The sequence below is a fragment of the Argentina silus genome (genome assembly GCF_951799395.1).
Source record: "Argentina silus genome assembly, chromosome: 16".
NCBI classification, from domain to species: Eukaryota; Metazoa; Chordata; class Actinopteri; order Argentiniformes; family Argentinidae; genus Argentina; species Argentina silus.
The window spans coordinates 3,667,609-3,682,392 of record NC_139670.1 but is presented as its reverse complement, the minus strand read 5'-3'; the positions used below and the strand labels follow the sequence as shown (position 1 = coordinate 3,682,392).

The 14,784-nt window shown below is 44.5% G+C and overlaps 3 protein-coding genes across 3 annotated transcripts; 2 read left to right on the top strand and 1 right to left on the bottom strand.

Moving 5' to 3' along the window:
- The first annotated feature begins 389 nt into the window (after nucleotides 1-389).
- Nucleotides 390-4,433, top strand: lsm12b (LSM12 homolog b). The gene is made up of 5 exons (XM_083688148.1): nucleotides 390-531; nucleotides 2,786-2,919; nucleotides 3,344-3,453; nucleotides 3,856-3,982; nucleotides 4,174-4,433. Exons 1-5 carry the CDS (start codon nucleotides 405-407, stop codon nucleotides 4,264-4,266), a joined length of 591 nt encoding a protein of 196 aa, XP_083544274.1. The 5' UTR covers nucleotides 390-404; the 3' UTR covers nucleotides 4,267-4,433.
- A 2,125-nt stretch (nucleotides 4,434-6,558) lies between these two features.
- LOC310817158 (uncharacterized protein) lies at nucleotides 6,559-8,521 on the top strand (the record flags this gene model as incomplete). Its single annotated transcript, XM_083687595.1, has 3 exons — nucleotides 6,559-6,870; nucleotides 7,161-7,904; nucleotides 8,363-8,521. The coding sequence occupies 3 exons, from the start codon at nucleotides 6,559-6,561 to the stop codon at nucleotides 8,519-8,521; spliced, it is 1,215 nt and encodes a 404-aa protein (XP_083543721.1).
- Nucleotides 8,522-9,426: 905 nt separating this feature from the next.
- tmem101 (transmembrane protein 101) lies at nucleotides 9,427-12,888 on the bottom strand. The gene is made up of 4 exons (XM_083688089.1): nucleotides 12,757-12,888; nucleotides 11,943-12,123; nucleotides 11,107-11,253; nucleotides 9,427-10,383 (listed from the first exon to the last, which is right to left on the bottom strand). Exons 1-4 carry the CDS (start codon nucleotides 12,885-12,887, stop codon nucleotides 10,075-10,077), a joined length of 768 nt encoding a protein of 255 aa, XP_083544215.1. The 5' UTR covers nucleotide 12,888; the 3' UTR covers nucleotides 9,427-10,074.
- Between the last annotated feature and the right edge of the window lie 1,896 nt (nucleotides 12,889-14,784).

Below are 14,784 nucleotides of genomic sequence, written 5' to 3'. Positions count from 1 at the left end.
AGCCTCCTGTTTCACTGCCCTTCAGGGTTACATTTCAGTTCAGATATGCATTTTGACCCACATGGGATTCTGCTGCTCTGCAGCACATGTGCGAAATACTTAGCAGAGAAGTAGAAAGCGCACACTCATCATAAAGCAACACAATTATGCACATTTATTGATGAATGGTTCAGGTTTAACCAATCGGTTTGTCTAGTATTAAACCTAACAAGGTCCTTGCAAGCTCCTCAAATGTCTCATTCTAAAATGTAAAATGAAAGTATGAACTGTTCACAGTTCCCTAGAATGAATGAATGAATGAATATCATGAGATGGAACGTGGTGTGACACGCCCCAGTATCGGTTCAGCGACGACATCACGTCGTTTTACGTAAGACTAGCGCTCCGGTTTCCTGGCGGAGAAGATGGCGGCTCCTGGACCGGGGGAGTATTTCAGCGTCGGGAGCCATGTCTCTTGCCTCACCTGCTTGGGCCAGCGGCTGCAAGGCGAGGTGGTGGCCTTCGACTACCAGTCAAAGATGTTAACTTTGAGTATCCTTTCTCTGGGTCTGTCTACGGAATGCCATTGTATCATTGGCCTCTTTGGGTGCAAGGGCCTGAAGAGGGTAACTGAAACATGTCAAATAGTGATCCGCGCAGGCGTAATTAGTAGTAGCTGAGTTGCTTATCTTTGTCCCCTTTAAAGCTTCTGATTAATCGATGCGTTTAGATTACCACAGACTCGTAGGCTCCTTCAACTATCCTAGAATTGGTTGCTGTCATTGAAGTGTTTGTTCGAGCTTGTAGTTATTGCTTATGTGTTGTGATTCTACGGCATTGCCAGTCCTCGACTAGTAGGATCACTATTTGGCAGAACCCAGTATGGCATCATGGCATATCCACTACTATTGATATTGGCTAGCTAGCCTGACAGTCCTACTGATGGCCAACTGGCAAGACCATTTGCTTTCGACAGAGGCAGGTGATGCACTGCGATTTTAGCTACACATTTTAATTGCCAGATGTGTCAAATGACACCCCTCAACATTAATTTCCACGCAATGATAAGTAGCTAGCTTAGCTAACACCTTTAGGCGCTTAGCGTAAATTGGCCTCTCCATCTAGCTAGCTGGGTTAGCAAGTTACATTAGCGCTCATGCCATAATCATTCGTATGTTGGAATGTTGCTAAGTCCAAGAAACCTGTCAGATTTCACGGCAGATTACTGATTTTCCAAACGTTAGCTAGCTATACCCTGTTTGTTGGAGCTAGCTAGCTAACGTTAGCTATTAGCTAGCTTTATATTTGGACTAATATATAAAACATGCCGCTACTGTGCATGACTGATCAACCAGAAGAAGTTAATCCCATGGAAGACTGCAGTATTATGGCACATTCAATAGCCTACTACACACTGGCCCAGGCATAGTAACAATAAAAGCTATTGTAATTTTTGCCGTTGACAGCCTCACTGAGGCTGAGCCTGGGTGTGGGACCCCACGGTATATTTGGCTAACTAGGCTTTATCAGTATCATGCAGTCAGTCAACTGCCTTTCCTCTCCTTAGGCGTCTAACCGGTTGGTTAAAGCCATTGCTGTGTCGTATTTGATTGTATGTTTGATTGTTGATAGCTGGACAGACTAAATGTACTATCTATCTACACTTGTGATGCTGATGCAATGATGGTGATGTCTTAACTTCCACTCATGAGTAGGTCTTGGTCTCACTGTGTTTTACCCAGCAGTGGGGCGCCTGGACAGAAGGGGAAACCTTGTCTTTGACAGTCTTTCCCGGAGGTGCCCCTTCTCAGATGCATTATTGTGTTATGTGAGTTGACCTGAGGACAGTTGATGTTTGTAGCGTGGAAGCTTCCAGTGTGTTTATTGTAACGGTAAGAACCAGCTCTGATATGGTTGTTGGCTAGCTGAGACCATGCCAGAGTAAGACCGTCATAACTGCTGTCAGTCCTTTATTCACTGCAGTTGTTGAATACCATAGAATATTGTGGAAGGGTTCGGGATATACCGTCTCTGGTGAAGTTCATGTTTCTCTTCAGTGCCATTCATACTCCATCCATCCAGTTGTGTGGCGATGAACATCATAACTCAACAACCACAAACATTCCGCCATCTTTGACTTTGGGATTTGCCGCTGGGACCAAGGTGGCGGAATGTTGGCGGTGAAAGCCGGGATTTTGGCGTCACGCTTTGGGTGTCATGCTTCACAGCTAGCTCTATACAGGATGCTCTTAAAGGCTTTTCCATGAGCATGCCGTGTCCTGGGTACGTTTGCCCATGTGTCTACAATAGGTGGCAGCATTGGCTTTGGCTGTCATTCCAGAAGACTGACACACTGCTGACTGCTGACAGGCCCTCGTCCCAAACTGACCCCTAGCCCATATACTCTTATTACATGTATTACTATGCACTTCACTGGTACAGATCTGAGATCTGTGTTCAAGCAAGATCAGGTGTAAGCAGTTTGGCTGGCCATGAGGTATGATTCATTTCTACGTCAACGTCATGACCTCTGAATGCACCTGTCCCAATCACAATGTGTTGTCAGTCTTATTTCTCTGTATACCTTCTCTGTATACCTTGGTGCTCAGGTGTTTTCAGGCTATGTGTATGTAGATTCCATATATTCCAAAGAAGTGGACTCTGTCCACGTATCCTGAGATTATCCTTGTCATTAATGCCCAACACTATTCAAACGTGTGTTTATTTTGGGTTGCCATGGATTCCTATCCTCTACCTGTATCCTGTATTGTGATGTTTACCTTGACTTCAGTCCCCCCCCTCCCAGAATGCGCTTCCTCCAGCGGCAAGTCCAACCTCAATGACGTCATCCTGATCAATTTAGCCTATGTTTCTGAAGTGGATATAATAAATGATCGCACTGAGACTCCTCCTCCTCTAGCATCACTGAATGTTAGCAAGGTAAGACTTTCCCCTTCTGCCACTCACTCCTTGGCTTTACCTCTTTGGGCAGGTATGTTCGTATTGTTGCTATCCCTGTCTATACTGTGAGGGGGGTCACTTGAGGTGAAAAACATTGTATTGTCTCAGCAACCACTGATCTTTATGTCTTAACATAAAGATATATCTTTGTCTTTATGTTGTGACCCCGTCCTGAAATAACCTCTTTGCCCTGCTCTCTAAATACATGTGTATATCTGAAAGGGTTGGATAGGCATAAGCAAGATAGGCCTGGTGGTATTTTTCCTATCAGAGTGGGCAAGGTGGAGTTACTACGTTCATGCTTATACCTATCGAATCTTCTCAGAACTATGCTAGTGAACCTAGGGCAAAGGCACTAGAAGTTATTGCTAATATATAATCACTATCTTAACGTTTCCTGCAGCTTGCCAATCGAGCACGGTCAGAAAAGGAGGACAAGCTGTCCCAAGCCTATGCAATCAGTGCTGGGGTTTCTGTGGATGGCCAGCAGCTATTCCAGACTATTCACAAAACGTAAGTGTCACTCACAATGGCTGTTGGTGAACTCTATGGGCAGGGGCTCTGAGGGGTGTCCCGTAAGGTCACCAGACGTTCACACATGTCTGAGGGGTGTCCCGTAAGGTCACCAGACGTTCACACATGTCTGAGGCCTTGTCTTTGCTTGGAGATAATCTCAATGAGTGATTGTAGAAGGTTTTGTGTCAAATTGTAAGTTTTTTTTTTAAACGGAAACGGTTTTGAATTGAGATTTCATGTCATGTACTGTACCACAATGATTAAAGAAAGACTCCCTAGGGTCTGATCGTGTTCGCCCAGTTAAAAGGATCTTCCACTCAAACTACACTTGTCATGAATTGATCTGTGGTCTTGGAAGAGTCCTCCAGGCTGTGATTTAATGACCTGTTCTCTTCCCAGCATCAAAGACTGTAAATGGCAGGAGAAGAACATTATGGTGATGGATGACGTCGTAATCTCGCCGCCTTACCAGGTTGAGAACTGCAAAGGCAAAGAGGGAAGTGCTTTAAGTCATGTACGCAAAATAGTGAGTATCCTCGACTTGTACTGCTTCTACTACATCTGTCAATGTAGCGGTATTTATTATGACATGATACTTGATTTATAGCTCGGTGTCTGACATCTTATTTTTCGCTTGATTTCTTCAAATGGAATTGCAAAGTTTGTTGTGCGCCTCAACCTATCCATCTTCCCTCCTCTGTGCCCCTGTCACTGCAGGTTGAGAAACATTTTAGAGATGTGGAAAGTCAGAAGTCCATGCAACGTTCACAAGCACAGCAAACACAGAAGGACTCCACTTTATCTTCTTGAGTCAGCAGTGTGGGGGGCCGGGGAAGGCAACGCGGGCAGTTCGTTCCCACTGCCAGACGAGGTCGGCATTCCTGTCCCTCAGTGTCTGAGACCATGATGAGGAGCGCTGAGGGCCCTGGGTCCGGAAGATCAAAAAACCATTTAAGAAAAAGAAAAAAAAAGAAAGAGGGAAGAGTTAAATCTTAAATTAGACTTTATAAAGATAATTTAAAACATGAACCATAAAGCAACCATAGTTTCCTTAACTAACTTGTCTCATTCTGCCCCCCCCTCCTCCTCCTCCTTCTCCTCCTTCATCCCCCTCTTTTCTCCAACTGCTTTTCTTCTCCCTCCCTACTTTCTTCCTTGCCATCAATTCCATTTCTTCAAAAAGAGAAAAATAGAGCAGTCAGAAAGGCTTGTAAGCTTTATTTTCTGTCATTGTTTCCTTTTTGCTGTATCCATGTTCTACAAGCGTCTGTATTTTCTGTATTTTAAACAAAATGTGACTTGAAATGCCACACTTTAAAAGGACATTTTCTAAAATAAAAGTAACAAAAATTCTGACTGTAATACTAATTTTAATAGCTTTGTGGGAGGCTTGTTCGGAGCCGAAGACTTGGTGACCTTGAAATGACCTGGTCTTCATAATTGTTGTTCATTACTTGGAGCCTGTTGTGACACCATTTTGTGATGCATAGGACTGTGTGGATTATAGTTTGATGTCTATACTATGGAAAACAAGACTTTCTACCATTTCAGTGATCTGATGGATTTACTCGTCCTGTTCAACATCTTTACCCGACACCAGGAATATCAGGTTACAGTCCTCTAATGAATATTGTATTGGTTTAAAATATTTTATTTGTTGGTAACGGTTATATTTGACTGTATGATCATGGATTTGACACACAATAAGTAATACCGGTCATGTCACTATATGTATTAAGTGAGACTGCCAACCATTGAACCCAGTCACTAGCAGAGAACCAGACAGAAAGTTCCTCCAGTTCACTTCATGTCATGAGGTGAGGAATAGAGCAAATGTCTGCCTGCTTCCCGGTCAATTTATTTCATTGAATTTATTTCACAGAGAATTCAGTGTCTCTGTGAATGCACCACGTTTAGCCTGAAGGCTAATTTGTATCCATTGTTCCCTGGCCTGGTAGTTTTACAAGTTTCACCTATTGTTCTCCTGACTAGTTGCCTGATCTGCTGCCTGGCCAAGAACATTTAGACTTTGGCTGGGAGTCATTAGTAGGATTATAGCCTATCACAGACGTATCTCTCTCATTTAGGCCACACTGTAATTTCCCGGTTATTTACCCTTGGCATGAAGAATGTATTTGATTTCAGGCAGCCCATTGTTTCCCTTAATCACCTCCACATTCAATTAATAATTCAAATGAATGAGGGTTCTTGTTTCTCTCATGCTGGTTGCCAGCATTAACCGTCTGGTGACTTCTTCCAAGAACCGTAGCTAATGTCATTATACACACTGTGATGGTACAGTTGTAGTAGGCATATTCACAGGGAGGGGAAATCTGCAGGTGTTGTCTGATCAAATAAATGTTCACTCCACTGTTTGTACCGGATCTGAGAGGGAAGAAATCCAGAGGGCACAAATTTGTGAACTGAAGTGGAGAGATGGGATTTCGTTAAGGTAGGCATGTGTACGTTATCTTACTGTAGATCTACATAATCGAAGGACACTTGTGTTTTAAGTGTTCATCAACACAGAAGATGTTTGCGAAGAAGTTAATCTTCAACGAAAGGTACAATTCCTAGACATGAATGTACTCAAGGTATATGTATAGTGCTCCAGCTCAATGATGTTGAATCAAGCCTTAATGATGAGCAGAATGTCCCACAGACAAAGGTCTTTAATCTCATCAAACACAGGCTACGTTACATAACTCGTTATTTTGTGACAAAGTCCGAATCCTTATTTTGGGGACTCATCCAATTGACTGGATCTGTTCTCATACTGAGGCTGAATGATAATCTGTTTAGGCTTACTGTAAAATCCTTATTTAATCAGGAATATTGTATGTGCACTGACAGAGCAACTGTGTACATATGAGCTGTTTTGTTCCCATAATACCAAGCAGAGAGAGTTCAGTAAACAAGAAGAAAAATGAGCATTGTTGTTTGTCTCCATTCATGTTACTTCAATTGCTGCGTCTACTTTTTTCCTCAACAGTGAATAGATAAACAACATCTTGGGGATCCAGATGAAGCCGACCCAGACCCACTCCCACGCCTGCTGCCGAGACTGATCCAAAAACAAACCCTCCACCTCCAGACTCGCACATGGGACCACACAGCGGTCAATCCATGACCGTACTCGCTGTCGCGGTGCTTTCTCTCTTGCCCGTGGCCATCTCATTGGCCGGGAGCCCCGGGCTCTGCCCCTACCTCTGCCTGTGCTACAAGGACTCTGACCTGGTGGACTGTAAGTCTCGTGGACTATCTCAGGTCCCCCACAGCGTCCCCCACAGCACCTGGCTGCTGGACCTGAGTGGGAACGAGCTGACGGAGCTACAGAGCGGGTCCTTCCCTGGGCTCTGGTCTCTGAGGATCCTCACACTGGCCAACAGTAGTATGCGGGTTCTACAGCCACAGGTAACCATTACATACTATACTAGTCACATAAGGTACTAGTCACATACGATACTAGTCACTTACTGGAGTAATTGTCTGGTTCAACTGTTTCAAATGCCTTTTTTTTGTTTTTGCTTTCCTTTATTCCGCATATTTATTTAGTCTGTTGAAATACAATGTATCAGTTGAGTACAGTTGTTCCATGTTGTCACGTTGCTCTATTGCCTTACTTTCTTTGCATACGTTATGTCGTGACGACTTGTCTCATGGTGAGCTTGCTAAAACAAGGCTAATACCCTCTTGTTTCTCAGGCCCTATCGTCCCTGTCGTTTCTGGAGAGGTTGGACCTGAGCTACAACCAGCTGCGATGGATCCCCCCAGACCTCTCCGAGAGCTTACCCTCCCTCCAGGAGCTGCGTCTGGATCACAATCGGCTGGGTCACCTGGACGGGCCCAGCCTGGAGCACTTTGAGAACCTGAGGAAACTGGACCTCAGCCACAACCGCATCTGGACTGTGGAACCAGGGGTCTTCAGGGGCCTGCTTCACCTGCGCCACCTCAACCTGCAGGGCAACCAGCTCAACACGCTGAGGGAAGAGCTGCTGACCCGACAGCAAGACCTGGAGGTCCTCCTCTTAAGCCACAACAACATCTCCCAGATCGACACAGAGGCCCTCTCCCCCTTACGGAGGCTCACCTTGCTGGGGCTGGAGGGAAACCAGCTGGTGCGCATCAAGTTCAAGGTGTTCCTGAACCTGCACACCACCAGCACTCACCTGCAGCTGTCGCTCAACCCCTGGGCCTGCGACTGCGACCTGCACCGGTTCTTCGGCAAGATCTTCCGGGTGCGACACCTCCACGTGGACGACTACAGGAACATCACCTGCCACGACCCGGCCAAGCTGGCCGGGGTCTCTCTGGCCCGGGTGGACAGTCAGCTGTGCATGACGGAGACGGCCACCATGTTGGTCATCACCATGACCGTCATGATCACCGTGGTCAGCGCCACCGTCATGGCCCAACACAACCGGAAGAAAAACCAGCGGGAGAAGAGCGTGAGCGAGGCTGAGTCACAGGAGAACTGATCAAAATTATTAGTATTATTATTATAACTTTTTTTTTTAGTGATGAGGCATGGTGTTTGCAGGGGGGGGGGATGAGGTCGGCGGACAGGGTTGGCGGGGAGAGCTGTAAAAACTCTGTTAGGGGAGAGCTGTAAAAACTCTGTTAGGGGAGAGCTGTAAAAACTCTGTTAGGGGAGAAGCTGTAAAAACTCTGTTAGGGGAGAAGCTGGTTTAATATTTTATCTTATCCTCACTTAAGTCTTGTCTTACCCTCACTGGCTGTGTTCCAGAATGCCTTCTTGCACTCTACCTCGAGCGTGTGCCGTATTTGGTATATGCTCTGGATGGAGTGCAAGAACCCATTTTGGAACACAGCCCATTGTCATGCAAAGTAGACGTCTGACCCCCTTTGTTCTGTGTGCTGTTCCTGTTCCCTCTGCTTGTATCAGTTGCAGCTGCAGCTATCCTCCCGGGGGAAACTAGAGACCTGCGTACTGAGAGGCACCCAAATGGGGCCACAGATCGTTAGCTACCACTTGTGTACCTTCTTTTTAAAGGTGAAAGAGGTTTGTTTACGGCGGGTCATTGGAAACCAGTCACCACTGTGACCAACTTGAATGTGTTGGAGCCCTACTCCTGTTTTAGAGGAGTTTGACAATGGTGTGATGTTTCAAATGCTATTTCTGACCAGCTCTCTGCAACAGTTTGATGAACCTCAACTGAACCGCAGCCTGCTGCATAATTGATTAAATATTTTCTGTGTTATTGATTCAATCATTTCTGCATGGTTAAATAAATCGTTTAAAACAAGTATTCTCCTATCTCTACTGTCCATACAGTACGTTGTCTGAATGCTTACCATAGCCATGTAACGCTGTACAATTTGATTGCATTTTCCGTATCAGTGTATCACTCAAATGGTGGATAAAATAAATTAGCAAGGTTGAGAGAGACAGAGAGAGACAGTGCTGAGCTGACATGTAAATAAGCAGTGCCGTTTTATTCAGTTTTGTTGAGGTAGGCAGGGGATGTTGGTTCTCTGACATGACCTGTCAATGATATATTTCATAAGAAATAAATCCTCTTTCATTGGTTTGGGTCGTGTTTGTCCACCAGCTGTCTATCTACCACCTCTCATCTGCCAGCAGCTGTGTGCAGGACGGACCAGCCTGACCAGATTACCCAGTACATGACAGTCCCAATAGAAAAAAGAGTTGTTTAATCCCACTGCATTGATAAGGAGGGGAAAGATGGGTGGTGGACAGGCTGGTAAGGTGAGCCAGACAGAGGGTTTTGTAATAGGGGGCTTTCAGGTTATAGAAATGTGACATTAACTCAGAACTATGACCTCATTAGCCTTCCTGTGAGGTGAGACTGATCGACCAGTTCACTGAAAACTGTAGCCATTTTGTCTTATTTGATCTGTGCTCTTCAAGCCAAATTCATAGCAATTTCCTATTACTTTTCAGCAACTAGTGAGTAATATATTGAGACAATAATCACACACAGAATATACAAAACCAGTGGTTGTTTATTCAGCACTAAGACAGAGCCTACACTCATAGGAATGCCAGGAATGGAAGCCAATAAAACAAAAAGAAATATGATACAAAACTGCATTAAATACAAAATGGTGAGGACTGTAGTTTCTCTTATTTCATAAGAGATGATACACAATATGGCAACTTTAAAGTTTCCCTTTATATCTCCCCATGAATTGTAGTAAAACATTTGAAGATTAGACCATGGTATGACCTAAAAAGTAAATTCCCCATATAGCCAGACATAATCTGCGATATCTTTTATTACATAAATACTGATAGTGCCAGGATTCAGAGCAAAACAGACTCGTGAGGGGGAAAAAAAGATATGTAAACATAACTCTAAATACAACCTCAAAATGGAGCTCATGATTTCTGAAGTTCATTTTTTTTGCAGAAGCAAAGCTGGACAGTTAATTAATGACAATGACTACCCACATGGCATTCATGTATAAACCCCCCAACCATCTCCTGCTGGATGTGTAGATCAGTCCCTCTGAGAATCCTTAGAGACAGTAGCTTAGCTTCGTTACATGTCAGACCATAAAGCCCCTCCACTCTCTCTTCTGACGGACCTAATTCGGCCAAATTGTCCATCCACCAAAGCCCTGAGCATTCCCTCAACCGTCTGTAGCCAGGATCAACACAGCCCCAAAGATGCCCACGTTATGCCCTATCAGTTTCATCTGGTTCCAGAACTCCACGCGGCTTGTGTTGTGCCAGTAACCCATGTTGCCGTCGATGAAGAGCACTATGAGAGGCAGGACGGTGGCCAGGATCTGAGCTGCCAGGCGGACATACCAGCCAGAGAGGAAGGAGAGGGCTAACACCCCGAACAACACCGCCAATAGCATCAGAGTGACCTCCCCTCCAGGGATGTGGTTCAGATAGGCCAGTCTGTCCTCTTTACTGTGCTGGAGCGAGTACACCTGGTGGTGGGGAAGGAGTACTGCAGTGAGTTCCACAAATATTTCACTGCTATATTATTTACACATTCTCATTCAAGCCCCTGTCCCGAAGGTGCAGTGTGTATGAATAAACCGAAAGGCTTTGTGTTGACTGAAGCACTTTTCTCTCGTCCACACTACTGAGCACAGCGCATACAAGCATAGAATAACAATGAATCAAACCTGGCCTTCGTGGGGGTGAAATTACTGAGTAAAGTATTTGTCATTATTCGATTTTTAGCAAATAACATGATTGCGAGGTGTGACTCCGAAATCAGAAACGTGTGGTGTCTGGCGGGGGCGGGGGGGGGGGGGGGGGGGGGGGGGGGTAATGATTGATGCAAGGTAAAGCCAATGGCCCTAACTTTCTATTGGGTAAACGAAGACCATGTTCGACAAATTTGTCCACCAGACATTCCGAGCATATTTGGGCAGAAGTGTCTGGGAATGAGGTTAACTGAAGAACTGAGCGACAGGGAGGGAGGGGGGGAGGGGGGTTATTCAGGACTTGTAGCACTCCAGTATCTGATTTTCTATGCTCACTTTTTCCTCATCTGCATTGGCTAATTCAAAGTAGGCCAATTTCATCAAGGATAGGGGGGGGGGGGGGGGGGGGGGGGGGGGTATTCACACACAGCACATTGCTTCTTTCCAGGTCAGACTATGTAGATCAGAGAGAAAATGGGGTCAAGGAGAGAGCCTTACCACGCAGATGAGATACACCCCGAGGAACACCTGGCCAGTGGACTGCAGCGACCTAGTGCGAGGTTTCTGTCTGTACACCTCCCCCGCACCGCTGGCCAGGACCAGGAAGCCCCCGATGATGGCCAGGGCTCTGGAATACATCCGTACCTGCAGGGCCATACGAGGGACATTGGATATTGAGAAAATGCCTCTTTGTTATTAGAAGTAAAGAAGCTGGAAACACCTAATGATGAGGTTTTCAAGCATAGCTTTGAGTGTAGCTGCATATCTATTAATGATATACACCCAGTTTTATATTGTGGGGCACAGACAGACACAGACAGACAGACACAGACACACACACACACACACACAGGGAGATAACAGTAAGAGAAATAATAGGCAGGCTGGGGATTTCTCGGCTGGAGGGACAATAAGATCCTATTGTGGCTCATTTCGTAGAGCATGGGCGTGAACGACGCTAAGGTTGTGGGTTCGATTCCTGTGGGACTGTTTATACAACAAAATGGACGTTTCAGATAACATATGCCATTTAGCAGACGCTAACCACTGAACCAAGTATAGACACAGGATACAGGCACGGTCAGTTAAAGGATCATATTACAGTCCAGTTAAGCCCTGAGGCAATTCTCTGAGGATTTCTCTTAAGAACTTATATGGATTGTGTTCCAGCTACCAACGAGGCTTTTAATGCAGTCGTGCTGCACAGACCGGCTGTTTGCCATGTCGTCCTGATAGGGCTAATGAGGCTCCACTTCTTCACTTCCGTACAGCAGCGCAACTGCAATGTAGGCAACCTGGAAGACCACCATAAGACTTCACAGTCCTGTACTCACCTTCAGCCAATCACCATAGTGCACTTGTTCGCCAACATAGGAAGCGTATGTGCTGACAGCCAGCTGCATTGCAGCCGCAAGTGCAAACCACCTCCTCTTCACCCCGAAGGACATGAAGCTGGCACACAACACTGCTACCCCCATGTCAACATACAGATAGGGCACCTGAATGTCAGGCTTCCTGAAAAAAAAGAAAGAAGAGGAAAAATCATTACAACGCTGAATTTGAGAGTCTATCCACATGCATTCACAACCTCAGCTCTAAGTCAGTGGGAAGTTTTAATTTCATGATGTTTGTGTGTCATTCACTGGATGTTGGAATAGCTTGTTCCAAGGAGAAATGAACGGTAGCACAACACCGCGCAGCCACTACAAAGTAGTCAAAACTCCAAAGATATCCAGAAAATCCACCAGATAAATTACAGGGTCACGACGCTGGCACACTATCTTATAATTGAAGACTACGAAAATAGCTATCCCCCAGCCATAACTAAATCCAGATGGCAAGCTAACAATCCAGGAAGTTGCAAGTCAAGGCCATTCATTAATTCATTCAAACTAACTTCTCCTGAGTTGCGCTCTGGCTAAAAGACTTTGCTTATAATCGAGCCCCAAATATCCCTCCGGTAGTGTAAACACAGACCGTTGAAAGCTCCAGAGCTCTTCTGGTGTCGCTCATCAAACTATAATAGCTAGCATAGCAAGCTAGCCTCTGCACTGCCAGATAAGTGATGCTTTCAAGCCTCGTACCAGTGGTGAGCCGACGTCTGCAAAGCCCGGTGACCTGTCATCCCACCCGTCACCCTGTCCTTACCTTTTTGCATCCGCCCGCTCCGCGAAGAGCATCAGCGCGCTAAAGCAGTTCCAGAAACCAAATCTGGTCAAAATAAAAGCTCCAAATTGAGACAGTAGCCTCAATACCTGCTTTCTGCTAGGGGCAGCCATGATTATTACTACGACTGTATGTGTTCAGTTCCGCCAGCAAGACAAGCGTCGCATTTTCCTGTCAAAGACTATTTCAAAATAAAAGTAATGGAAAATCTGAATAGTGCTCAATATTAGTAAACATTTCATAAATCTATGTTCAGAGAAATAACTAAAACGTACTTTCTTGCAGCACTTTGATCCCACAACCTGACCCCAACAGTAATAGTAATAAATGAATCTCAGTAGACTGCATTTCCGAAACGGCTTTTATTTTGATGGTATTCGCTGTTTCGCAGAGACTTCGGCGCTGATGCGTGATCCTATTGGCTGACAGCTGCTGCTACAACTTCCTCCGGCTTTTCCCAGACCAAGAAGACGACGCAATACCGCCATCTACTGGGTAAAAACGACATGTTCATCTCTCAGGAACATTCCATGATGATGGTTGATAGATCTCGGTAGTTAAATAATGATTGAAAGAATGGACCTTTTGGCTGAATTGATCAAAAGCAAGAAAGAAAAAAAGAAAGAACAAGAGGAATATAGGATGAATGAGGGAAGGAATGAAGTAAGTAAGTAAGTAAGTAAGTAAGTAAGGAAGGAAGGAAGGAAGGAAGGAAGGAAGGAAGGAAGGAAGGGAGGGAAGAGGAAGAGCATTTAACAGATAAAACTGATATCACCCTAAAGTACCTACGTCCGCAGACTTAACAAAGCTTAACCCTACTAATTAGATGAGAGTAGAATCAATTACAGTCCTTTTGGAGTCTTAATAGTCTTATGGCAATAATACCCTGGTTGAAATATTATCTAATGTGTGTGTTTTGTGACTTTGTAGCCTTAGTTTGTGGCTGTAGTCTTCCCTTAACTGCAATTCACAGTTTAAAAAAAAAATCTCAAAAAAAATATTCACAATAAAATAAAATTAAAAAATCTAAAAAAAACCCCCAAAAAAACAGTGTATCAAAATATCTTATTTAAAATCGAGAAATACGTTAATAACACTGATACACTATCCCATCCAATGATACCTGAAGAAACAGGTGTATTTCAAAGGTGGAATGTCAGCAGAACCATATGTCCCATCAAAAATGCGATATAGGCTCTATGGATCTCTCCCCTTTATACCACGTCTGATCTGTGGGTTTCTGGGTAGACACCTGACGTTATAAAGCCTGACTGACGTCTCTTAGCGGCTTATCTACGGCGTGATGAGACTAACCCAGATCCTGAAAATGGCTTACGGGTGAAACTAGTGCAGCTGAAAGCTTATCCGGGAGATCATTAGCTTCCTCGTCTCAAGTGCAGTGTTTAACTTTGAATGTGCACAGCAGAACAAAACCAGGGTACCGCGGCCCTCGCTGTCTCTAAGTATAGACCACTGGGATACTGTCACACGTTGATTTTGAATGTGTCACTTTTTACATGAAGGTCAATGTATAGAGTAGTACTATCAATGTCTTATGTGTTCAGTCTTCTGTCTGTTTATGCAAGTCTAGTGTATACAAGTATGGAAGTGTAAATGTCAAGTCTGGGTGTTGGGTTTGTTCGTTGGTCACTTTATGTAAATGCAGGAGCTGTGGAAATGAATGTCCTTTACGGAGGACGATCAAATCAAAACTAATTTTATCTAAACACCTCCGACATGCTAATCTCTTAAGGGTAATTCATGGATAGTCTCTGTTGTTCATTTGAGGGGTTAGAGAAATATAACATTACCAGTCAGAGTGAGGTATGATTTGAAATCAACAAACATAATACTTAGTATTTTCTTACCAGTGTAAGTAAGTTTATAGACATGAGTGATATGATATGAGGGTTTGGACTGCACCTTGGTTCTGAGTAAACTGGATATTAAAGGTACTGTCTATATTGTATTTGTCCTTGAGAAGAATTGTTATAATGAACTGTGTTTTAC